Raw genomic sequence first — 26,597 nt, 5'->3', positions numbered from 1 at the left:
CGGAAACTATAAAAGCTAGAAGATTGGCATTTTGCATGCAGATTCTAGGAGTTCCTACGCAGCGCAAGTTTGTTTCAAAAAGGTGCCACGCCCCCTTTAACGCCCACAATCGCTTATATACGATTTTAAAAATTTGAATATTTCGGAAAAGTAAAAATGCAGTTTTATTGTGTTTATCAATACCTATCGAAATGTAGAAGAAATTTTTCAAATCGGACCATTCGTTAAAAAGTTATGCGTGATCAAAGTTTCTATCTCCATCTCCCTCACACTCCCTTTACCTGAGTAACGGGTATCTGATAGTCGGGGCACCCGACTATAGCGTTCTCTCTTGTTTATTTTAATTTTTTTTATTTTTATTACTTAGTAAGGAGAATAGACTTGTTATCATATTATTGCATGAATGCATTTAAGGTATTGAAGTAGGATTACCTTTAACAGAGTAAAGGTAATTCACTAATATATAACTTCATAAATTCTAAATATTTATTTAGTTTAAGTACTATATTCCATTACACATTTTCTTAAAAAAAAAAGTTTTTAAACAATACATAGATTACATTTAAGGCTTATTTAAGATTCTATATAAGGCTTAAAAAAACTGATTATGTTCACCCCCAGAGTTATCTATATAAAGTCAAGAAAGTTATTGTTCTGTTAGAATTAAAAAGCCTTTCTGTGCAATGTAAAGTGCACAATACAATTGGCACTTTCCCAGATTTTAAAAATGGAACATTTTTTCTTATATTGTCCCAGACTACCTACTTACATCGATACGTGACACTTGAAGTGATTTTACCCGGACACCCAGAGAAAGTAAAATTGGGACAAAAGTATTTGTTACATCTTTCACATTATTTCGAAGGCTGTTTGTTTGCCACAAACAGTAATGATAAAAAAAGAGCCGTCGAAAATGAGTTGGCAATAATTCTTCGGGTCATTCAGGAAACATATGTGGCAGTTGTCTCTGAAGGATCTGTATCTATCCTGGTGGTCGTGAACCCAAAATATTGACTTTTACCAGCGTTATTGCATTTCATGCTTGCACGCATGCACCATAAGTGCTCTTTAGAAATCACTTTCCATTCACATCAGTGCCTCGTCTGTAAGCGAATGTAAACTGTCACGCGGAGAATGGAGTTCTGGCCGATTGTCGATGCCCATATTGCAATTTATTTATTTATTCCACAATTCCTTTTCACTTTCCTCAGCAGAAAAGGAAGTATTTCGCACTTTGTTCAAAACGCGTGAATGCATTGCTCATCAGTATCAGCAGGCAGAGTGCACTTGAAGAAAAGTAAAGCATTTCAAAGTTAATTCAGTTGTGAAGAGGATTATTTTTTATGTATGCAAAATTGAAAAAAAACAAAAACTTTCAATCTAATAGGACAATGTTTGCTCGCTTGTAAGAATATAAAGAAACTAAATAAAAATGTATAAAAAATTACCTATAGGTATATTAAAACAACACGTTTATTTCAGCTGCTATTTACTAAATTGCAAAAGATAAAAAAAGAATACTAGTTGTGAGCCGATTTTAAAATACTTACTAAATAATATTACTTTCATATGATTATCTTTATCTCAACAAAATCTTTGCTCAACCTGCAGATTAATTGATATCAATATATTAATAGAATAGGTCTTTAAGAAACATTATTTTATTTTTTTTTTTGAATAAATATCCATAAAACTTATTCATGACGGGAAAAAATCATGAAGGCATATTAACATATGCGTTTTTGATAGTGTTCAGCTCCCCTTAACTTATGTTTCTGCTAGTGTATGATCGGCAATAAGAGTCATCAATTTAGTACTTCGTCAAAAAAAGCTCTCGAATGTATCTGTAGGAAGCATGTATCTCAGCAAGTCAGAAAAGAGGAGGATGTGGCTGGGTTTCCACTGCCCAGGGGGTCGGAGTCCGCTGGCCAAGGATGCGAACTAATGCCCCAGGCGAGAAGCTAAAAACGAAAATCGAAAACCGAGATTCGAGATGCGAGCAACCCTCTTGTCAGGGCCATTGTTTGGATGTTTGGTTGTTTGGATGTTTGGACTTGTTCTTGCGAAACAATCCCGAACCAATGCCAAACCAAACCAAACCAAGCCAAGTCGATAGCCGCAATGACAGGGAAATAAGACAACGACAAACTGGCAGCATTCGCTGTAGATTAGCCCGCCCGATCACCGCAAATAAACAAGTTCACAAATAAGCAAGTCGAGAGCAAAGAGCATTGTGTTATGTTTGCGGACCAGATCTCCGATGGGGATGAGGATGAGGATGAGGATGAGGATGAGCACCCAGCACCCAGAATCCAGACCCCAGAATCCACAATCCAGTATCCAGAACCAAGAGTCAACTAGCGCCCGCTGTGCCATCGGAACTCGGGCTTCGGTTTCCCTGCTCTGCACGATACTGAATCGCTGGCGGATTTGGATTCATTCGGACCCAGCACAGCCTATTACAATTGCAGAAACAATAAATAATTATTATGTTTATGTTGCGGTCTTTTGTTTGCCTTATTAAAACATTTTTCACGCAGAGCCGAAATATGAAAGGAAACTGACGAGTTTTTGGGTTTCCAGTTAAACACTTGATATCACAACAATCATTCGGTTTTATATCTTGCAAGATTGTCAATTTGAATTTATAAAAGTTATACAAAATTAATAACTATTTATAAAGTTGAAGATGGTAAATATTTTGGTAAGAGTCAGAACAACTGAGTCAGATCAGTCAGAATTCTTTTTGACCGAATCACATTTTCCTTTTTTTAAGATCATATAAATTATATGGTAGATTTTTAATTAATAATTATAATTATAGTTTAATCATAATTTAAACTAAATTGTTAAATTTAATTAAGAAATTGTGTCTTTTAACACATTCCAATATTATTGTTGGGAATTAAACTGTTATGATCAAATTTAATTTCTTTAAATTAAATTTTGATTTGGGGTGATTTTAATATTAATGCAAAATAAAAAGATTTTAAAAAGCACCCCTTAATAGTTTTGAAATAATCTTTTTGCACTTAAAATCCCGATTAACTTATTTCTATCGATATTCTAACCAAATGTATTATTATTTATGGCAATATATGAAAAAGGTTACTACTTAGTATTCTGAATGGGCAGCTTTGAAAGGTATACGAACTCAAAATCAAATATTATTGTTCCCATCCCCCAGAGTTCGCAGTTCTCGGATGCGTTAAAAGGGTTCGAGGTGCCAGTTATGAATAGCCCTGCTGGAGAGCCCTAAAACACGTGCCGGTTGCCATATTGTTACCATTCTGGCCCGGGGCTACTATCCAAGGTTGTGGCAGATTCAGTGGGTGTGGATGTGGGTGGCAGTGGCGGTGGGGTGTTAACACAATCATCGTGTGTCTGGTTGCTATTTCCTCAGGCCAACCGACCCTCCCCGTCGAACGTCCGTCGATGCTGCAAATGATGAGTTGTGCCTAATTCATAACCACATCGAACGAATTAACTCGCAGTATGGAACCGCCCGAGAGATTTCCTCAGGGGTGGGATTCTACATATACCTATAGAATATGGGATCTGGGATAGCTGCGTGTTTAAATCCGGCTTCTGATACACGTGTCGCAATTCGTCTGGGCGAGATATTTACAAGCGAACCGGGGGCTTGAAAGTGAAATTAATTACGGTAACGAAGGGTAAGTGTCACCAACCGGATGCGTACCAAATGGATGGCTGACGACGAACTCTGTCTTAATATATTGCCAGATAAGTATCTGCCCAATGGCTGTTCCACACAATAGATGCTTCCTTTTATGGGTTGCCTTTTGTAAACACACATTAAACATCCTCTGTTCGTGTCGTTAAAAAGATACTTTCGTATCTGAAAGATGCAGAATCACAAGTTGAATATTTTATTAAGGCAAGAACAAAATCTTTTAGCATAAGCTTTTTTCTGGCAACCGTATGTATGATAAATTACATTCAATTACAGTTACTTAAAGTTATGCAACAAAAAAATAACTTATTTAAATTAACAATCCGTTTTAAGTTTTGATTTTCCATGATGCATTTTTGACTAGCCCATTAATACTACATAAAAATCTATCAAAGTATGCAAACAAATCATAAAATATTTTATTTAAATTAACAATCCATCTGAATTTGTCCATTAATACTATATTAAATTCTATCAACAGACTACTAAAATATATGGAACCTCTCAAGACAACATGATTACATTTTTATGATAAATCATATATAATGTAACATTAATCAATAGTACAACTTTTTTTTCCTATATCCCTACATATTTAGGAACAAAGAGAAATTTACAGCATCTGATAAACTAGCTGTATATGTTTATTTGCTGGCAGTCACGGGCACAAATATTCATTAAGCTGAAATAGCGTTCAACCCGAGCTTGGACGAGTGTTTACATAAGTCTTGAGTTTTAACTGAAAACATAATTTTCCGTCTGAGAGGGCCGTGAAATCAAGTGGCTACCGTGTCGCAACGTTCCGTATTCAAAACTCGGGATGGCCAGTGAGTGAGTGAATGAGTGAGTTTTCCTGCAGCTGGCAGTATTTGCGAAAGGAACGCTAATTAATTTAATGAAACCTGTCTGTTGCCACAAGCTCTAGAGAGTCCTCGTCCGCACTGTATTTGCCCTCGTATTTACATGTGCATTTTATGCTTGTACATTTGATGTGTAAAATATAAGTCTACTTTGAAACTCTAAAAATGGAGAAGAATATAATTAATGGAAACTGATTGAGGTAATTTTTTTGGTCATATTTACTTACATTTTAAACATTAGTATGAATTTTAAGAATCATTAACATAATTCCCTGTTTATAATATAATGCTAAGAATGGAGAAGAATCTTATAATGGAAACTGATTGAAGTACTTTTTGTTCATATTCACTTACATTTTAAGCATTAATGTGAATTTTAAGAATCATTAACATAATTCCCTGTTTATTAAGGAATGCTAAAAATGGAGAAAAATATTTAATAATGGAAACTGATTGAGGTAATTTTTTCTTTTATATTCACTTACATTTTAAGCATTAGTGTGAATTTCAAGAATTATTTTAAGAATTCTCTGTTTATATAAACCAGAAACTCGGCTTTTTTAAAAAACAAAATGTTTAAAAATGAAATATATACATTTGTATAATATTTAAGCCTAGAATAAGCTTATAATTAACATTATAAGCCTACAAAAAACTGATCTTAGCCTACTAGCCTTACCAAGGGCTATAATCTTAAAATGAAATAAAAATAAGATTATAATTAAAAGGAAACGGAAAACCAAACTTCAACAATTAAATACAAATGTGTCCACTTCATGATTTAATAAAAGACACCTTATTGAGCTATCACCCCCACGAAGGGTTGGTTTAACAAGAAAGCACCTTTGGTGAAGTTATCAACTTAGTATCGTTTTTATTTGTATTCCACCTTATCGCAATGTTAAAACGCGCCACGTGCTGCGTTGAAATGTCTCTGTTCGAGTTAAAAACAAATCCATGAATATATTACAGAAATAATTAACATTATCGCCGAGCAATGGGCAATAGTCGAACGAACGCGTGCGCGAACTGGCTGTAATCATGGTTATCTAATAAGGGCACCGGCAACCAGGGCTCTTCCACAAATATTTGCCTACTTCAATCCGTCATTTGGAAGTCACATGCGTGAGAATGGTAAACAAAGTGTAGAGCTCACGGGGGAGTTTGCACCCCCTCTGGAACACCCCTCCGATATTCGGACGGAGGCTGACTCAATTTTACGTATGAAGATCTAGGCCGGCACAGAAATGGCCACCCGGAAAAGTCAACCGAGGACTACAAAAGTTATACAGCATTTAGACGCTGTGCATTTCGGCGGATGGTCCTCATCCGCAACACGTGTCACTTGGTTTGGCCGACGGTTGACGTCCTGCTAGATACGCAGTGCACACAGTATATAGCAATCCCACAACGCTCACATAAAAAGCAATAAACTAAAATTAAGTCAGAAAACGTGTCAAAGTCAGTACTCACTGCACTGACAGTGAGGCAAAGACAAACATAAACAGCGAGCGTTGGTCCTTGTTTACCTTAATAAAGCCGGTTTCGATTCTACTCACTTCTCAGTTCGTGTGCCACAGCAAAGACTTATGGCGAATCGGTGGGTGCGCTCCGATTCTATGCGCTATGGATATACCCTGCTGCGAATTATCCTGCGATTGAGTTATGACACCAACTTAAAATAACACCGTCAGCACAGGGAATCATTTTGGAAATGGGGGGAATCATCACACAGTGGGAACTTCGTGGATATAGAATCGAAAAAGACCTTTAGAGAAACTTATAACATTTTAGGTATACCAAATAATCCCAGATCATGCTTTAATTGGAATGTTATCTTTGGTGAAAATAGAAAAATATATATTTTAATAAGATTAATGTATTTAAGGATACACAGAACTAAACAAAATGTTCTTTATTTGCAACTCTGGTAGTTAAAAAACTATATAGAACTCTGATTATATTTTAGAAAGCAGTTTTCGTTGCTGAAAAGTGGGAGATTATGATTCTTACAAAAACAATTTCATTGATTGGGTGGAATCCAGTGATTTGCAAATTTACCGATTCACATTAAGAAGTAACATTTTTTAATCAAAATGAGAGGAAATAAAATCGTTAGAATCCTAAACAAGGGAGTTAGATAAAATATTTATAACCAAGAATTTTAAAAGGAAAATTATATTTCTTTCATAATGGCAGTTGTTAAATAATCTCTAAGTATTTCCAGCTTAAACGAAAACACAAGTCCATTAAATGACATAAATAAACAATAAAACGTGAATATTTGAATTTAAACATAGTGTAGATGAAAGGACAACTACCTCGAGAACTGTCCGAATATCTTTAAATATTCTAAATAAATACAATTTTATATCGCAGTTATGTATTTTTTCAGCTTGCATATTGGACACTCAAATCGGAACTCTATGTTTGTATTTATGTCTAGACAAATATTATAACGCATCCCACTTCACATTGGACTTGCATGGGGAAGATACTTAACAAAGGCACTGTGTCCTTAAGTGCAAACATTTGTTTGTCTGACATTATGTCAAATTTAATTTGGTTGTACCCAGTGGATTTTATTTCTCCTATCTTACGAAGATGCTTATCTTGTTAATTTTGCGATTCATTTTATGGCAAACCCTATACGAACCGCGGCCCTTTTTGTTTTATAATTTATTTTGATCAGGCCGCGGCATGCATTTTCGATTGATATTGATGGTTCCTTCTGAAGAAACATGTTTTGCTCATCAATGAATTCGCGCTGAACCTGTTTGGCCTGGCTCATTTAGTCTAAGGACCTCGGGTTTACGCAGTAAAAAAGACAAGGAGGCGATACAAACTTTCACATGGGGAAATACAGACACTAAATTACGATTCGGCTTTGTTTCATCCCGAAGCATCATTATTTAACTGCCACAATGTTGGCTTATCATACTACATAACATAGTTAAATGTAACTCCCAAGACTTTTGAAATATCCATTAATATATTTTACAGCGGACTAATTTGAGATACTGATTTGTATTTTACTTTAATACTATAGGTAACTTCATTATTCATTCTAATAATTTGGGTCACAAAAGATAACTCCATTTTTTCGTGCACATGCAATGCACTTTTTCCAAATTTTATTTAGCGACTCTTTCAAATTACTTTCCTGACCAGTTATTTAGATAAATCGGGTCTACAAATATTTCGCCCACACGTCGAAGCACATATCACTTAAAATTATTTTGAAATTGGTTTTTTAATGTATAATTTTTTTGGCAAGAATGATAAATCTGACTGGTTATTCTGGATTGATTGCCTCCAAAATTTTTTATTTGGCTTATGGTTACGCATTTCGTTTTGTGTCAGCCTGCTAAAATGGCATTTCCCTTGGCATTCATAATCAGCCGCTCTATGACCAGAGATTTATTAACTAAATTAATAAATATTATTTTTACAATGAAGTCTTTTGTTATACAAAGCCAAGTAGAGCTGAAAAAAGTTCGTCGATTTTGTATTCCAGACCAAAAGACAGAATAGATGTTGTTGTGAAAAAATGGATACCATGAAATATTATATTTTGTTATTTTTAAAAATTACAAAGTATTCAATATCAATTACTTGTTTATATACTTTCACCTTTTACAAAACAAGACAAAAATTGTAAATGAAATTTCCCTATATTTAAATACCCCTTATTTGGGGAGGGTGTTACTGTAGAACAAACTGTTTTCAACCCTTTTAAGGGATGAATGCATTTTATAAAATGAATTTAATTGGATTTACTTGATTTCATAACTGCATACATCAAGCAAATTTAAGATTATCTATCTACTCTTAAGCTGCCTTAAGAAATGTAGCAATAAATGGGTAATAATTTACTGCTTGTAATACAAGTAATCATGCAATATTTATTTACTTACCCAATAAAAGATGTAAAAGTATTGGTATTATCCCCCCATAAATTGTGATTAAAAAGTTGTAATAAATTGTTCAAGATTATTGATAATCAACGTCAATTATATAAACTTAAAATAAATCGAAAAAGTACAGAAAATAGTTATTAATGAATTTTCGATTCATTATTAAAATAAAAAAAATACCTCAAAATATTAATAAAATTCTCAAGTTTAAGCTTTTAATTATCTATTTTCTCCCATCCGGTTTCTGGGTGAGTACTACCGGAAATATAATAAAAATAGACTGACTTTTCTGAATCAACTTCACTTCAACAAACTTGAATATTTTGCGTAAGTCAAAAAATATTTAAAATTTTTCATTGTATACTGTAAAAGAAACAAATAAAGTAAAAAGACAATTGCCGGTAAGAAAGGCATGCTCAAATTATTATTAATATTATTAACAATTATAATTGGTCATTTTGACAGAGCGGAGAAAATAATTAAATGGTTATATAGAAATTGTTTTATGTAGTAGTGTTAAAGTTTAAAAACCGATAATAGGAAGCGCTAAAAATTTAGCAGATACACACACCTTTGTTCCGATAGAAAATCGGATTAGATTCCGCACTTTCGATTTTCGATAAAAAATCAGAACCGGTTCCACCCACCCCTGAAAATTCAAAACGTCATACTTTCATTAAAATTTATAATTTAAGAAAATAAAATAATAAATAATATGCTCAAGTTAAAAAGCAAAATGTTTAGCAATTTGATATTATTTGGCCAATGAGATTTTTATTAAATTCATTATTTTATTTAACATCCAAAACAATGTGTTTAGAGCATACTCAATTATCCCTTTTTATACCTGATAAGTTTTAGTTAAATCGGGTTGATTAAAAAAAGGAGTTAAAGCAGTAAAGTATTTGGGCGAATCCTTTTTCAGAGGATGACAATCGTCATCCGATTTAAGGTTATTAGATTAATTGGTTTAGCTCGCAACGAACTGTAAAATATAACTTTTTCTTTGGTAATATCACCAAAACTTCCAAATGATTTTCCGAATCCCCTTGGATTTTACATTCATAGTTAATTTTAAGATTTAAAATATTTTTCATCGACAGTTTAAGTTTTGGTATACCCTATTTATCGTTAGTGTACACAAACTTTCACAATATGTACTTAAAAAATTGAATTTTAACAAGGTATTCGAAAAGAGTTTCTTTACTTGAAGGTGAACAACATTTTCAATTGTTCGTACATAGATTTATCCAAAGAATATTTATATTCTATATTTATCGAATATTGTTTATTAAGTGTAGCTGATACAAAAATTAACGTCGGCCCGAAGCTCGGCCCCTTCCGCGACCCCTTGGGCCACCTCGTCCGCGGGCGCCTCTGCCTCTGCCGCGATTTCCCACACGGCCGCTGTCCTTCTTTTTTGTCTTCGACTTGGGGGTGTCGTCTATAAGGAGCGTCTCCAGCGGCAGGCTGTCCGGCAGTATGAAGTATCTGATGTTGTTGCCGCGAATGCTGAGGGTCTCCAGGTGGACGGGGTCCCGGTTCTTGATAGTCATCCGAACGCTTTTTAGGTGAGTGTTCATGGCCACATCCACACCAGTAATAGTGCCATGGATCTGGGTGCCGTTCTTCAGTTCGATAGTTACAGTCTCATGACTTAACTTCATCAGGAATCTAAAATGTTAATAAGACAAGATATTAAACGATTCTATTTCAGACGACTTGAATAACAAGTTAGCTTAACCTCTGTGTATGAGAAACTTTAATTAAAACTATTCAATATTTAAAATGACTTAATAAATAAACTTAGAAAAGTATCTGATTGGGCAGCGGTTCAAGCCAATTTTCGCTAGATGAAGTTACATCCACTAAATTTTTATAGAGTTAAGCTCTAGTCAAAATAATCTTTATTTATGAGTAATTAAAGATTATTGAATAATTCCTAATGTCTGCTCCTCGCGGATCGATCATTAATTTCAAAGAAAATTAAACATATTAATGATCAGTTTGGTCACAGATTACAAATTTGTTCATATTAAATTCATTCTTTCAGCAAATATTGTGTACAAATACAACAACTGGCGGCTTCGCTTCTACATGCGTACATGTGTACATTTTGCACATACCAAAACTGAATGAAACTCATAAACAGAGGTTTTCCAAGAGAATCATCAATGCAATAGGTAAATGAAATATAGCCTACCTTACTAATTTCATGTTTTTATTTGATTCTAAATGATTTTCTGCAAAACAAAAAGCGCACAAACAATGCCGGCTAGTTTACTTGGATTTTGGTGGTTGTGGTTAAGTGTTGTATCGTGTGTTAAGATAGCAACGCAATTTGTTTCAGAAAGATATATCGAATACAAAAGGAATTGAAACAGATAACCTTAAAATTAATTCAGAATTAGAAAAATTCTCTCTATCTAAAAAATATTTAAAACAACTGTAATTTGTAAAAAAAAATATTACTGAAAGTAGTGCTATTTCTATTCGTTAGATAAGCATTTAACAGCCGTAGAATCGGTCCGTAATATTTTATGTTTATTATATATGAATTTGAAATAATAATTTTACATTGAACAGCAAGTATTAAAAAAATATTTCAGGACGTTACAATAAAAAAAGCTTTAATTTAAACAATCGGCAATTTTATTATAGTTATGAAATAAAATAAAATTCCGTTCCTATTCTATTGTACCAAATTGGTCAAATACAAGAGCAAGGGTACATATTCTACTGGCTTATCGATAACGCCGCATATCGCAAAAAAAAACAATCCAGTATTAAGAAAATAACGATTAATTATTCGCGGTAGCCGTTTATTAAGTGGTTTTTAAAAACAGTTTTTTCGGTGCTTTTTGATCGTCACGTTATTAAAATAATATAATAGAACTTTTTTACGGAACTCAGACATCGAATATAATTTTTTACATATGTATTTATCCGGCTCAGAGTGAGAAATTAGCAAGCCATGGCGTTACTCTACCGACGCATGTCGATGCTTTTAAATATAATCCTTTCATATATCCTGCTTTGTGTGATATGTGTGCAGGGATCTGTGAAACAAGGTAATAAGTCCTGAACATAAAACTAGATTTTAGGACCAACTTAAGGCGAATAGCATAAATGCTACATACATACGCACATCAAGACTGTTTTGTGGGTGTCAACAAATTGCAGTGTTATTTTTTGTTTTTGCAAATGTGAATGAATGTTTTTTAGATATGTTTGGGACTGGTTTTTATCAATTGACGGTCGTATAACTTATCGGTTGATAGGTTTTCAGATGCAGTAGCTCTATAACTATGTCGGTAACGCCCAAAGATTACGGCGATGGGGTGAGATTTCAATTGGGGGCTAAACAAAGTAGTCGAGCATATGTACACACTTCCCGATGCACATACATACGGACGTAGCTGTGTCTATGCGCACATACATCTCGACGATGTACTTGCATTTCCGTTTATCTGATATATATTTGTAATATTTGTGCCGTGAAATACGTGTTGATTCCGGAATTACATTACATTACTATTACTGTCGGGAACGTTATGGGTGGAGTTTTATTTTTTTGTCTGGCTTTTTCCCTCCACCATCGCCCACCAAAAAGCACCCTTTTAAATTCCGGTGTAATGTTGGAGTTATTTCTAAAAATGTAATTTAAATAGTTTACAAGAACACTAGTTTTTTTTTATCAAGTAAACTTCTTTATTGTATGTTTAAATCAAAGGTCGCCTACAAACAAAAGGAAACTTCTTTAAAGTTTTAATTTTCTCAACTTGTGAAATAAACCGGCTTACATTTATAAAACTACATATAAAGCTTATTTGATATGTTAAACGTCTTTAATCCAAAATTGTGTTTATACAATATTGAAATTAATAGAAAATGAATACCTTTTACACTATTAAATACAATAAAAAAAAACAGTGAAATTTAAGAGTATTCTTGGAAAATCAAATTATTTATTCAATAAGTTCTATAATGGTTTGTTTTCTCTAACATATTTCTTTATTATTAGTCTGTTACTAAAATTACAAAATTTCTTTTTTTTGCAGAATGGGCAGAAGTAAGAAAAAACGTTTCCTTAGAATGCACATCTGAAAATGAGGCAGTAGTATGGAAAATCGGAAATCGAACTATTGATAAAAACAATACAAGGTAAATTAATTGAACTCAAACAAAATTAACCTTATTTTGCAACTATTTATGATTAAACCATATTTGTTTTTCAGATTTAAAATCAGAACTGATATTTTGAAATCCAACGACGATGTTAGTGAAACCATCGAAAGTCAAGATTTCATCAAGTATAAAAATGTCCTGACGCTTATTAACGTTAATTTAAAGGACTCGGGAAACTACACCTGTGTATCCCAAACTGGCCAAAACCATTCGACTGAATTCCATGTTAAACCATACCTTCCATCCAAGGTCTTGCAAAGTACCCCCGACAAGATAAAGCGAAAAATCGGACAAAATGTTGTGTTGCATTGTTTGATTGAGATGTTTCCGCAAAATGAGACGACGAATAAGAATCTCAAGTGGCTTAAAGACGGCAGCCACTTTGAGTTCTTGGACACCTTTTCATCCATCGCAAAGCTGAATGACACGCACTTAAACTTTACCTTGGAATTTACAGAGGTGTATAAGAAAGAGAATGGAACCTACAAATGCACCGTCTTCGACGACAACGCGCTTGAGATTACATCGAAGGAGGTGAACCTTTTCGTAATGGAAGTGCCACAAGTTAGCATTGATTTTGCCAAGGCTGTAGGTGCTACCAAAATTTACCTAAACTGGACCGTCAACGATGGCAACGATCCGGTTCAGAAATTCTTCATCACCCTACAGGAGGCAGGAACACCGACTTTTACTTACTATAAGGACATTATTAACGGCAGCCATACATCATATATTTTGGATCATTTTAAAGTGAACACGACATATTTTTTAAGAATTATGGGAAAGAACTCGATTGGCGATGGCCAGCCAACCCAGTTTGCCCAGGGAATCACCACGCTCAGTTTTGATCCCATATTTATACCGGAAGTCGAGACCACAGGCAGCACTGCATCCACTATAACTATCGGTTGGAATCCCCCGCCGCCGGACCTAATTGATTACATCCAATACTACGAACTGATTGTCTCGGAATCAGGCGAGGTACCCAAAGTGATTGAAGAGGCTATTTACCAGCAGAATTCAAGGAACTTGCCATACATGTTTGATAAACTAAAAACCGCTACAGACTACGAATTTAGGGTAAGGGCATGCAGTGATTTAACGAAGACCTGCGGACCATGGTCGAAGAATGTGAATGGCACCACTATGGACGGCGTAGCAACGAAACCCACCAACTTGACCATCAAGTGTCATCATGACAACGTTACGAGGGGCAACTCAATCTCAATTAATTGGGATGTTCCCAAATCTCCAAATGGCAAAGTTATGTCGTATTTAATTCATTTGCTGGGCAATCCCATGAGCACAGTAGACAGAGAGATGTGGGGACCCAAGATTAGAAGAATCGACGAGCCCCATCATAAAAGTCTGTACGAAAATGTTAGTCCAAATACAAACTATACCGTGACTGTTTCCGCTATAACACGTCCCAAAAAGAATGGCGAACCGGCCGCTGGCAGTTGTGTAATGCCTGTCTCCACACCAGATACTATTGGCCGCTCTATGTGGACAAAAGTTAACCTTGGCTCCAAGAACATCCTAAAATTATACCTACCCAAGATCAGCGAACGAAACGGTCCCATATGCTGCTATAGATTATACCTAGTTATAAAAAACAATGACAAGGAATTGCCGGATCCGGATAAGCTGAATATCGCCACATATCAGGAAGTTCACAGCGACAATGTCACTAGAAGTATTGCATATATTGCAGAAATGATTAGTAGCAAGTACTTTAAGCCCGAAATATTTTTGGGCGATGAACAGAGATTCAGTGAAAACAATGATATAATCAAAGACAATGACGAGATTTGCCGCAAGTGCTTGGAGGGTACCCCATTTTTGAGAAAGCTTGAAGTCGACCAGAGACCTCCATTAAGTTCATTATCAAGTAATACACCTTAAATTGATTCAAAAATCTATTTCCTAATCTTGTTTCGTTTTTGCAGATTCAGAATCTGAAGTACCGCATTTCTCTGAAAAAGATAGTTTGATAAAAAGAGCAAATTTAACAGAGCACGCTCGTAAAATCTTAGAAAGTAAGTTGAGAGATAAAAGAAGTGCGGTGACAAGCGATGAGAATCCAATTCTAAGCTCCGTCAACCCAAATGTGCCACTCCATGATTCTAGTCGAGATGTTTACGATGGTGAGATAGATATCAACTCAAATTACACTGGATTCCTAGAGGTTATAGGTAAATTGTTATTGAACTTCCCAAAGTAAATGAACTTATATTTTAATTTCTCACAGTACGGGATAGAAATAATGTGTTAATGGCATATAGCAAATATTTTGATGTAATTACTCCGGCTACAGAAGCGGAACCTATTCAATCCTTAAATAATATGGACTACTACCTTAATATTGGGGTTAAAGCGGGAGCAGTACTTTTTGGTGTTATACTCGTTCTTATTGTGCTGTGGGTTTTCCACCACAAAAAAACGAAAAACGAATTGCAAGGAGAAGATACTTTAACCTTAAGAGATTCTTTAAGGTAACTATTTAATCTGTTTTTCAATGTTTCGATTAATATTAAACTTTTTATTAAGCAGGGCTTTGTTCGGTCGCCGAAGTCACAACCACAGTCACTTTATTACGTCTGGAAATCACAAAGGATTTGATGCGGGTCCCATTCACAGATTAGATTTAGAAAACGCCTATAAAAACCGCCATAAGGATACCGATTATGGATTTCTTCGGGAATATGAGATGCTGCCCAATCGTTTTAGCGATCGAACAACTAAAAATAGTGACTTAAAAGAAAACGCCTGCAAAAATAGGTACCCCGATATTAAAGCTTACGATCAAACGCGCGTAAAGTTAGCTGCTCTAAATGGACTACAGACTGCGGATTATATTAATGCTAACTTCGTGATTGGATACAAAGAAAGGAAAAAGTTTATTTGTGCGCAGGGTCCAATGGAAAGTACCATCGACGATTTTTGGCGAATGATTTGGGAACAACATTTGGAAATAATTGTGATGCTTACTAATTTGGAGGAATATAACAAGGCCAAGTGCGCTAAATATTGGCCAGAAAAAGTATTTGATACAAAGCAGTTTGGAGATATTTTAGTGAAATTTGCACAAGAACGAAAGACTGGAGATTATATTGAACGAACACTGAACGTTTCTAAGAACAAAGCCAATGTGGGCGAGGAGGAGGACCGTAGACAAATCACACAATACCACTATTTAACGTGGAAGGACTTTACGGCACCGGAGCATCCCCATGGCATCATCAAATTCATACGTCAAATCAATACCGTCTACTCCCTGCAAAGGGGTCCAATTTTAGTGCACTGTAGTGCTGGTGTTGGCAGAACCGGAACCCTTGTGGCTTTAGATTCCCTGATCCAACAACTGGAGGAAGAAGACTCGGTGTCAATTTACAATACAGTTTGTGATTTAAGGCACCAACGAAATTTTTTAGTTCAATCATTGGTGAGTGAAGATTGAGCACCTATCTCTGAGCCCAAGCTAACCAAATATTTTCTTTTATAGAAACAATACATCTTCCTTTATCGGGCTTTATTAGATACTGGAATATTTGGAAACACTGATATTTGCATTGATACAATGACGTCTGCTATTGAATCCCTTAAACGCAAGCCCAATGAGGGTAAATGCAAATTGGAAATGGAATTCGAGGTTTGTACAATGATATTTCCTCTTACCGACGTTATCTTTATAATTATTTAATTCAGAAATTGCTGGTCACAGCGGATGAGATAAGTAAATCGTGTTGTGTTGGTGAAAACGAGGAAAACAATATGAAAAACCGAAGTCAAGAGATTATTCCCTACGATCGTAATAGAGTGAGTAATTGTGATTTACTTTAAGTAAATTATTGTTAATGTGAATTGAATTCTAGGTAATACTGACTCCACTCCCAATGCGGGATAACTCGACCTATATTAACGCATCATTCATAGAGGGCTATGATAATAGTGAAACCTTTATTATTGCCCAAGATCCACTGGAGAACACCATTGGTGATTTCTGGAGGATGATCTCAGAACAGAGTGTTACCACTCTGGTAATGATATCTGAAGTAAGTATTGCTTGAATTTCGCCACTGGTATTCTGGTCGCAACTAAATATTTCATTAATTTTGCAGATCGGAGATGGTGCCAGAAAATGCCCGAGATATTGGGCGGATGATGAAGTTCAATATGACCACATACTTGTAAAATATGTGCACAGCGAAAGTTGTCCATATTATACTCGCCGCGAATTTTACGTAACGAATTGCAAAATTGATGATACGCTGAAAGTCACACAGTTTCAGTACAATGGTTGGCCAACCGTGGACGGAGAAGTTCCTGAAGTCTGTCGGGGCATTATAGAACTTGTAGATCAAGCATACAACCATTATAAAAACAACAAAAATTCTGGTTGTCGATCTCCACTCACAGTTCACTGCAGGTATTTAAATGGAAATTGTTTTATATATTAATTATTAATACAAATTATTTTTTAGCCTGGGAACTGATCGAAGTTCTATTTTCGTCGCAATGTGCATTTTAGTCCAGCATCTTAGATTGGAAAAATGCGTCGATATCTGTGCCACAACAAGGAAATTACGATCTCAGCGAACGGGACTTATCAACTCATACGTAAGTTATTAATTAGTTAATATATTTTCTTAAACCCTTAATCATTTATTTACCCTTTTAGGCACAATACGAGTTCCTACATCGCGCAATAATTAATTATTCAGACTTACATCACATAGCCGAGTCAACATTGGATTAAGTTAGTTATGTATATACGGGTACATAATGCACGTGTTCGAACATCAATGCATAATGTGCTATGATAAATTATTTGTATATTTATAAAATCTTTTAATAAAGTATTTACAAGGGCAAATGTAATTTTTTTAACGAATTAGGTTTGCCTGAAACATAATATACATACAAATATAAATGTAGTGTATACGTATCGTATTGATAAAACTACCAAAGGAAATTAAGTAACATATTTTATAAGATACAATGTAATAAAAACTGAGAATAAGAATTGTACTTTTTTATGATATTGAGCGAATTGAACTCTTAATAGTAGTCGGATTTTATGGGCGGGCTGGATCGTACTTTTAAAAGCATAATTTTTATTTTTAAAGTAACGGATAGTAAACAATCCCAAGAGTAATTTTTCTTTTTATATGACCCAAAATAAGATCCTTCCTTTACATCCTTCCCAAGCCTTTATTAATAGTTGTTCTCTCCTAATTTTATGTAATTGGAGAAGAAACGTTGTACAATATAGTTTTGAACTAATTGGTCGGGTAAGTCAACTTAAAATACATTTTTTTTAATTAACTAATTACAAGAAGAGATTTGAATACCCCACCGTTCACATTCCATCGTCCCAAATCAATTAAAAATGGTGACACTATCGTGACATTCAAATCAAAACCAATTTTAATTATTTTTTTTTTTTAATCAGATTGGTAATCATTGCAAAAAAAAAATAATCAAAAAGAATTGTCTAAATTTAAAAGTGCTATCACCATGGATGTTTATACTCTCAGAAATTATCGATAGTGCTATATATGGCTTTACCATCGCTATCGGACGAATTGTTTATTTTTATTTAGGCAAAACAAGAATTTCCGAAATATGCCCAGTAAACTAGATAGCCTGTATCGGCGAATGCTGATAACGAGGTTCTTTGAAAAGGGCTGGGGAAAGCCTGAAAACTTGCGCAGGTAAGTTTTTATTATCATTAAAGAATCATGAAAACTTGGTGCTCCTCCATACAGTTAATTTACGTAATACTATTAAAATGTTGATGTGGTTTAGGTTATTTAATTGAGTGCATTTAATTATTTAAAAAGAATCTACAAGTTCAAAAGATTTGGCATTAGTTGTAGTTTAAGTTAAAACAAATTTTGAAGATTTTCTGCAACCAGTCTCCTACGATTTCATCCAGTTAAAGCGATCATCCCACAAAGCGATCACTTAATACTGTTCCACTTACTAACTTAACACATCAAGATTTACCTTTTTAAATTATAAGTAGGATAAATATAATTATAGGTCAATAACAATTAATAGCATGAGCATTTACCATAACTTATCATAACTAGAGCAGGGCAATCACCATCTTCATAATCTTAAATATAGGTCAATAAAAATTAATAGCATGAGCGTTTACCATAACTAATTTCTATCTGGAATATAATTCGGTAATTAATTGAACTTCAGGTTAACATTTATTGTTATTTCATTCAGAAAGATATCTTTTTTATTTGGTAATCATCAAATAATAAATGGTTTATTTCTTAAAGTCGTTTTAATATTATATGAATGGGTAGTGTATTGTTTCTTTTGTAGTTTTACGATGAAATTGTTAATTTACTTTCCAGTTCCCTTTTGCCAGTGGACACTGGATATGACAGCAATTTTTTATTCTCACACACAGGTTAGTGGGAAAAAAAAACCAAATGAAAAACTTCATGAAGGATTTTATAGTAATTTACATCCTATCCCTAATTAAACGCTATAATTAAAAATGCAATAAATAATTGGAAAAGATTCCTGAAGTTCAATCAATTTTTTTCCTAGAATTGCCTATTAATATATTAGTTCCAGTTCATTTTTTTGGATTGTGTGTGCAGCATTATTTCATTATTTTCACCATTAGAGTCCATCAACTAAAATAAGTATAAAATATACTTTCGATAATTGCCTTTGCTTTATGATATTTTTTTTAGAGTATTTCAGTTCCGCAAAATAATTTCCAATAGGGAATCGTGTTTCAAGCTTGTACCTCGTGATTATCCGGTGGAGATTACGAAAAAAGAAATTTCTGCAGAAAGCACACTGATAGAAGGAAAATTTAAAACCCCCCTTGAGTTACACTTACCCGGAGTTGTTCCAAAAGAATCACAGCAGGCACATTTTCAATTGTTGATCCCGAACAAGTGGAAAAATGAAAAGCACAAGCCGGTATGCATTCATTTGGCTGGAACTGGTGATCATGTGAGTACAACTGATACATCCGTGGTTCAAATCTCAAAATAATGTCTGTTTACTTTCGATAGAGGCCGGACGCCAGGCGATCGGCCTACCCAACATTTTGGCAAAAGTGGGTTTGACAAAAAATCCACCTTTTCAGTTTTCTCACATTAGATTTAATATTTCTAAGGGAATTTTATTTGAAGCCTTAGTTATATTTATGTGGTTTTCATTTAACCCTACTTTTTAACCATACTTTAACTGTTTGCCCATTATTTCGGTTCATGGTCTTATTATATTTGATTTATCCCTGTTCAATTCCTCAGTAAATCAAAATAATTTTGTTGGGACCATTTTCAACAATCATTTCAAGAATGTTAGATTTTCAACATATAAATTTTACTTTTACTTACTAATCGTTTATACTTTTGCAGTTCTTTTGGCGTCGAAGAAATTTTATAGCGAAACCCCTTCTGAAAGACGCCAATATAGGATCCATAATACTTGAAAATCCATTTTATGGGTTAAGAAAACCAAATGACCAAACGTAAGTCGTTTGCTTTATTACATTATTTATATAATAATATTTTTTAATTTTAATTAGGCGATCTAATCTACATAATGTGTCTGATATCTTCGTGATGGGTGGGTGTCTCATTCTTGAATGCCTTGTTCTTTTCCACTGGTGTGAACGAAATGGATTCGGTCCTCTTGGCGTTACTGGATTATCCATGGGTGGACATGTAATTAATATTTCTGGAAACGTTTAGAGACATTTTTTTAACCCTTTATTGTTTTCAGATGGCATCATTAGCTGCTACGAATTGGCCAAAGCCCTTGGTTCTTGTGCCATGCCTATCCTGGTCCACCGCTTCGGCTGTTTTCACCACCGTAAGTATGGTTATAATATAAAAAACCAAGTCAATCAAATTTTGTTTTATTTTATGTTTTTTTCAGGGTGTTATGAGTCAATCCATCAATTGGGATATGTTGGAAACGCAGTATTTCTCTGATGGACAGTATAGAGAACGCCTAGCCAAAATGGTCACTGTGATAGATGATGCTTTTTCGGCAGGACAAAGTTTTATTCAAAACTTCAACCAATCCCTGCACGAACTAAAAGAAGACATAAGTGATACGAGAAAGATTCAACAACACGGAAACAGCAATACGTGTGGTGACAAATATGAAACGCAGGGGAGCTGCTCTCAAGAAGATAGTTCCATATTTTTATCCAAGTCTTTGAAGAACACAAAAATGGACTCTGAGAATCTAACAATAGATATTAAGAACACGCTCAGTGAAAAGGTTGCGATCGCAACAGATGAACCTCCAAAGGAGTCAAGCTCAGCGTTGACGAACCTTATGAAATTCATTCTGCCCCTTTCTGCGCAAAACAAATCGGATAAAATAGATATAACCAAGACGAATTGGTGGGAAAGGGAGGCATTGCAATTTATGCGTGGCATGATGGATGAGTGCACCCATCTGAAGAATTTCTCGGTGCCCTTCGACACCTCACTGATAATTGCGGTGTGTGCGAAGGCTGATGCCTATGTCCCGCGGGAGGGATGTTCCAGCCTCGAGGACATTTGGCCGGGAGCAGAGGTACGATATTTGGATGCTGGTCATGTAAGCGCCTATGTACTCCACCAAAAACTTTTTAGGTGAGCATATACTTTTGGACCTGTGTTGTTAGTTATTGGTAAATTTTTTTTATTTATTTTCAGATCCTGCATTATAGAGGCTTTCGACCGGGCAAAGAAGATCTATGAAAATGACACTGGCGAGGGCCTGAAATGTGATATAACCTATCAGCAGTTGCTAAAAAAATATGACAAAAATATTCAGTAATAATAAGCTAAAACATTTAAACATAATAAAGAATATGTTGCCATAGACAAAAAAGGGTTAACATTTTTATTGATGGGTTTGTACCAAAAATATTAAGAATTATGTGGGATTAAAGCTGGAAATCAAGTATCAACTCAATAAAAACTTAAAAAGAAATCAGTAAAATAAAAATAAAAATTAACAACCCGGTAAAAAAAAATTGTCTTAAAGAAATCTAAGCTTTTTTATTTGCTCCCCAGTCGGAACTTCCTGTTGTTAAGATTTGGTCACACTGGTCTTTAGCTTTTGTTTTCGTTGACTAAAATAAATAAGGGAATTATAAAAAAATGGATCCAGCCGTTTTAGTTTTATCGTATGGGGCAACCACTCCCATGGAAATCGTCGAAAGTATGAGAAGTTTACCTAATAAGTCACGAGCGTTCATTAATATTCAGTTATGTTGGTTTTACAAAATTCTCACGTTGTTAAGGTTTTGTTTATTTGCTTTTAAAAATTAATTTACAAATTCGTGAGTAATACGGTTAAAGTTAAGTTCGCCCAAGCTTGCTAATTAAATTTACTCATTGAATTGCTTTAAAACCTAACAAATGGGGACGGACTTTAAAGGCAAAGTTTTGGGGCAATAAAGGTCACCAGATAAAGAAAAACTTCTTATTTTCAACTGAAACTTTCTTAAATATTAATATTACCTCATTGTTGAATAACCATTATTTTGTTACAGACATTTTCTCAGAATTGGATCAACCAAAAGAATCAACTTCTACGGAATGTTCACTGAATTGCTATAGATGCATTATCAAAACAAAGTACTATAACACTTCAATAAATTTAATTCCCTTTTCTGGCAAATTGGAAAGTGTTCCTGAGAAAGTTCTGAAGTCTTCTGAGGCTTTAATCATTTACTTTGACTCAACAGATGCAAGTATTTAATATATAAGAGTATAATACTAAGAAATACATTTAAAGTGTTTACTTGCAGACTTCCTTTATCGACACTATTCCCAAAACGTTGGCAAAAAATGAACAGATCCAGTTAGGCTTTCTTTTAACGTCTCCCAATTCAGGAGAAGAAAGTGGACTTTCTTTCGGCGAAATAAAAGAACGTACAAATTTCTTCTTTGACATTATAACGTTAAAGAGTAACGTCGAAAGTGATTCTGATGAACCGGAAAAGGATTACGAAGAAGTTGTGGAAGGTTTAAAAAATGTTGTTTGGTCCAATGTTAAATTTGGTTCTGGTACGTTAAAATATGTTCACTAATTAAACAATATTTAAAGGTTCCATTTTACTTTCAGAACACAAAGAAGAAATTAGCTCGGACGAATTGGATAGTCAGTTAAAAGACTTTGAAAATTTACTCATCACTGCGCAAAGCTTACGTAATGATACAAGCCTAACTCGAGAACAATTTCTAGATAGAGCTGAGCAGTTCGCTGGAATTGTTTCCTCAATTTTAAATGACAATGATAGCGACTAGCAAACTTATTATACCGTTTGTTACTAAAAAATAAATGTTAAGTTGATTCCATGGTATTTTTAAAATTTTTTAATTGTAAAAGGGTCCCAGTTTTAATAGTTTTTGTAAGCTTCTAACGGCTCCAAATAGAATAAACACGATTACTTTAAATATATTTGGTTTATTATTAAAAGCGGTACATATTTTTTGACGAAATAACAAGGTATAAAACGTTGTTTATTTGCTAATGTATGCTTGAGAGCTTATGTATATTAAGGAATGAATAAATAAAGTGTGTGTTTGTTGTTAACTTTCAATCATAAACATAAAGATTCCGTTGTGGGCGATGAACAAATAATATTTCATGGTTTCGCATTTTTCTGTAACGATTAATAGTTAGTTTACAATCTGCAGTTAGCTCTCATGACTCTTAATCTTACCTCCTCGGAGAAATCCATATCCTCTTTAATTGCCTTTGATCGTCGCTTTTCGTTTGATGTTAGCAGTTGTGAGACCTTCGTTTGTTTTGCTAGATCGTAGGCTTCTTTTTTACTCCGCATTGCACAGTCTTCGAGGGTTTCGGCAGCTTCGAACATGCCTTGCCGCCGATAAAGTGCTCCCAGATTTTTTAGAGTGGTTGTGACCGTGGGGGAATCCACTTTAGCAGCCTTGTGCCATCCACCGTACTCGCCATATGGAGTGTTCTCCCTGTTATCAAATTTGTGCTCCTCACGCTCTTCGGCCACCTGAAAATCGAGGCAACTTTGTAGTCTTCACTTAGCTAAATAGTATTAGAAAATATTACCTGCCAAATGGGCTTGTTTTTACTGTCGATAGCTCCAAACTCACGTTCGTGGGCTCGCGTCAAGACCTGCTTATAGAGGATCTCAGCCTCGGTATATCTTCCTTGCTTTAGATAGCAGCCAGCCAGATTATTCTTTGTCTTGGCCACATTGGGGTCATCGGGTCCCAGTTTTGATTCGTAAATGTCGAGAGCTCGCTGGTAGTACTTCTCAACCTCATCGTATTTACCCTGATTCTGGCAGAGCAAGGCGAGATTGTTGAGTTGCTTAGCAACATCGGGATGATCCTTTCCCAGGACCTTCTCGCGGATCTCCAAGGCACGCTTGCAAAGGGGCTCGGCATCTTTGTACTTGCCACGTTTGCCATAGAGGACGGCCAAATTGTTTAACGTGGCCGCCACGGCTGGATGGTTCTCGCCCAGAGTCTTTCCCCGAATCGACAGAGCGTCGTTCAGTAAATTGGCGGCCTCCTTATACTTGTTCTGAATGGCATTAAGTTTTTTTAATTAACAAACGTATAAATTAGGTTAATTTAAGCAAAGACGTACCTGGTCACGATAGACGAGAGCCAGAATATTCAGCATTGTTGCTACATCCGGATGGTCGTGTCCACTGGTCTTTTCGAGATCTTCCAAAGCTTGTTTGCAGAGGGGAACGGCTACTTCGTACCTGAAAATATAACAGAAGAGTTGTAGATATTAGAAAGATAAACTTGCAAGTCATTAGTTAATATGAATATTATTTTATTTATTTTTTTATTGTTTGACGTACCTGCCCTGCGATGCATACTGGATGACCAGGTTGTGCAGAGTTCGTAGACGTGCTGGAATTTCGTAGCCGGAAGTCTGGTTGGCGAACTGGCTGGGCGGAGTGGGCGACATGTTGTTTCTGTCATCGTTTTCCTCATCGGGAAATAGCTCCACCACTGGATCGGTGCGGGACTTCTCGCATGTGTCATCCTGCTCCTGATTTTCGTCGTACTTCTTTACGGAGGCCATGAACTCCAGGTGCTTCTTCTCCTCCTCCAGCTGGGCGACGAGCTGCTCGGATGCCTGGAACTTTTGCTGCGTGTTGGCCAGCTCATCGCGGAGCCAGGCGTTCTCCTGATGAAGGCGGCGCACCTGTGTCTTGAGCTTCTGCTTCTCGGCCTCGATGTTCTGCAGATGGGATGTCAGGGCCATCATCACCTGGGCCTCGCTTAGGCCCAGTTCAATGTTCTCTATGTTCTTCCGCAGCATGTCCGACTTTTCGTTGTCCTTCTGGACTTCTGCAATTCCGTTCATGATCGAAACATGCTCCACTCGCAAGGCTTCGAGGCCTTGGAGGACTGTTTTCGTATTGGTTATTATTTCGTCCTGCGACATTTGCGTCATTTTGCCGATTTTCTCGATTTTCTGTCTGCAAAACATACACAAAAACCGGATTATAAAACTGTTGTTGAACTTTCCCAATCTTAAAGTGAACTTATATGAATGATCATTAAATTAAAAGCTTTAAATTATGTGTATTAAATGTGTTTTACAGTCTGTATGATTTTATAGCTTTGGAGACAATCATTTTAACCGTATATAAAATGATTCAAGCTGCGTTAATCAATACAATGAAAAAGAAAATTGGAAGTGCGCATGTTCGTTGAAAAAGAGGGTTGAAAATCGAATATGCCTGCTTTATTATATTCGTGTTAGCGATAACTATGAAGAAACATATGAATGGTAAAGGAGTAGATCTCCTGAATAACATAAAATGCATAGTATAAATTGTTTTAACCAATTCGAATTTATTTTCTGACCAAATCAAACTTGTTTTGATGGATTTTTAAATTGGAAATAAGGGTGAAAATGTATTCGATTTATATCGAATGTGTTCTTGTTAGACTTTTTTCATTATTATTTACCAACATAGCCGGTACAATTTATGTAAACATGTCAACTCCTTAAAAAGTATTAACGGCAAATTGAATCGTTTATTATACGTATGATTATGGGCGAAAGTTAATTACTTTGGTGTCATGCAATAAATAAAAACGAATGCAAAACAAAATTGCTTACATCAACAGTGGGGAATTATTATCTTTAGAGATCGAAGCTATTAATACCCTAATAGACTTGCCAAACATATGATCACAAAAATAGTCTGCCTCTAGATATTGTTATTATTTTATAGTCTTTCCATTATCTTTCGTCATACGCCTTTCGAATTGGAAATCTAGATTGCGTAAAAAGAGATTGTGTATTGATCATGACGGAATTACTTGATTCTTTATCAGAGCCGGAAAAGCTTAAGTAAACAGTGCGTAACAGAAATACAAATAATTTTACAACACTTTACCCCAGTGTGTTAAGAAAGTGAGTCACTCTATGTACATTAAATCCATTAACACATAAACATAACTTTTCAGTGCATTAGACATTCGCTGCCATACTCGTCATATTTATATGGCATTTTAATGAATTCAGTGTTGAACTCGCTTACGATCTGTGTTTATTTTCGCCGCACGAGATGCAAATAAAGCACTTTTTATTTATGTAAAATGGATCATATTTTCCAGCACAAACTTTTCTTCAAGTGGTTTTATATTTACTTGCAACATACACACATATGACAAGTACATGTCTTTATGTGTGCGTCAATAGAATATTGCTTTTAATCTCAAGTTGCAACTTCTTATGTAAGTTTGTTTGGAGTGTCCTTTACTATTCTGTCTCCTTACTAGACGTATTACTTTATTAAATTCTTAAAATATTATAATTTAACAAAGTTTTTTATAAAAATAACTTACACTGCAACACTTCTAAAATAAAACCGAGTGTGACCGTAGCTGAGGTGTTGAGATATCTTTGACTCTATTCAGTATT

The 26,597-nt window shown here is 35.0% G+C and overlaps 5 protein-coding genes across 9 annotated transcripts; 3 read left to right on the top strand and 2 right to left on the bottom strand.

The window, feature by feature from the left end:
• Nucleotides 1-9,645: 9,645 nt before the first annotated feature.
• Nucleotides 9,646-10,786, bottom strand: LOC108041011 (probable small nuclear ribonucleoprotein Sm D1). Its single transcript, XM_017118764.1, has 2 exons — nt 10,675-10,786; nt 9,646-10,145 (listed from the first exon to the last, which is right to left on the bottom strand). The coding sequence occupies exons 1-2, from the start codon at nt 10,686-10,688 to the stop codon at nt 9,785-9,787; spliced, it is 375 nt and encodes a 124-aa protein (XP_016974253.1). The 5' UTR covers nt 10,689-10,786; the 3' UTR covers nt 9,646-9,784.
• Nucleotides 10,787-11,244: 458 nt separating this feature from the next.
• Nucleotides 11,245-17,701, top strand: LOC108041012 (tyrosine-protein phosphatase 69D). 2 transcript variants are annotated; one of them, XM_044457913.1, is made up of 12 exons: nt 11,245-11,542; nt 12,533-12,635; nt 12,710-14,550; nt 14,609-14,854; nt 14,911-15,154; nt 15,213-16,104; nt 16,165-16,311; nt 16,368-16,478; nt 16,535-16,714; nt 16,781-17,088; nt 17,144-17,279; nt 17,341-17,701. In XM_044457913.1, the coding sequence occupies exons 1-12, from the start codon at nt 11,446-11,448 to the stop codon at nt 17,416-17,418; spliced, it is 4,383 nt and encodes a 1,460-aa protein (XP_044313848.1). In that variant the 5' UTR covers nt 11,245-11,445; the 3' UTR covers nt 17,419-17,701. The 2 variants fall into 2 exon arrangements, with proteins under 2 accessions (XP_044313848.1, XP_044313847.1); XM_044457912.1 differs by having other exon boundaries at nt 15,210-16,104.
• A 432-nt stretch (nt 17,702-18,133) lies between these two features.
• Nucleotides 18,134-21,536, top strand: LOC108043494 (protein ABHD18). Of its 2 annotated transcripts, XM_044457793.1 has the most exons (7): nt 18,134-18,376; nt 19,385-19,652; nt 20,063-20,175; nt 20,233-20,371; nt 20,430-20,519; nt 20,586-21,295; nt 21,359-21,536. In XM_044457793.1, the coding sequence occupies exons 1-7, from the start codon at nt 18,288-18,290 to the stop codon at nt 21,480-21,482; spliced, it is 1,533 nt and encodes a 510-aa protein (XP_044313728.1). In that variant the 5' UTR covers nt 18,134-18,287; the 3' UTR covers nt 21,483-21,536. The 2 variants fall into 2 exon arrangements, with proteins under 2 accessions (XP_044313728.1, XP_016974258.1); XM_017118769.1 differs by lacking the exon at nt 19,385-19,652 and having other exon boundaries at nt 18,269-18,376.
• Nucleotides 21,537-21,744: 208 nt separating this feature from the next.
• LOC108041009 lies at nt 21,745-23,016 on the top strand. The gene is made up of 4 exons (XM_044457842.1): nt 21,745-21,869; nt 22,204-22,400; nt 22,462-22,720; nt 22,779-23,016. Exons 1-4 carry the CDS (start codon nt 21,809-21,811, stop codon nt 22,958-22,960), a joined length of 699 nt encoding a protein of 232 aa, XP_044313777.1. The 5' UTR covers nt 21,745-21,808; the 3' UTR covers nt 22,961-23,016.
• An 84-nt stretch (nt 23,017-23,100) lies between these two features.
• LOC108043495 (kinesin light chain) lies at nt 23,101-26,595 on the bottom strand. 3 transcript variants are annotated; one of them, XM_044457841.1, is made up of 6 exons: nt 26,522-26,595; nt 24,514-25,140; nt 24,291-24,411; nt 23,745-24,224; nt 23,380-23,685; nt 23,101-23,319 (listed from the first exon to the last, which is right to left on the bottom strand). In XM_044457841.1, the coding sequence occupies exons 2-6, from the start codon at nt 25,113-25,115 to the stop codon at nt 23,302-23,304; spliced, it is 1,527 nt and encodes a 508-aa protein (XP_044313776.1). In that variant the 5' UTR covers nt 25,116-25,140; nt 26,522-26,595; the 3' UTR covers nt 23,101-23,301. The 3 variants fall into 3 exon arrangements, with proteins under 3 accessions (XP_044313776.1, XP_016977731.1, XP_016977729.1); XM_017122242.2 differs by lacking the exon at nt 26,522-26,595 and adding an exon at nt 26,215-26,308; XM_017122240.2 differs by lacking the exon at nt 26,522-26,595 and adding an exon at nt 25,265-25,356.
• Nucleotides 26,596-26,597: the final 2 nt, after the last annotated feature.

The sequence above is a fragment of the Drosophila rhopaloa genome, unplaced genomic scaffold (assembly GCF_018152115.1).
Source record: "Drosophila rhopaloa isolate 14029-0021.01 unplaced genomic scaffold, ASM1815211v1 contig_163, whole genome shotgun sequence".
Taxonomy (NCBI): Eukaryota; Metazoa; Arthropoda; class Insecta; order Diptera; family Drosophilidae; genus Drosophila; species Drosophila rhopaloa.
The sequence above is the reverse complement of the archived record's forward strand: the minus strand, read 5'-3'. Positions and strand labels throughout refer to the sequence as shown.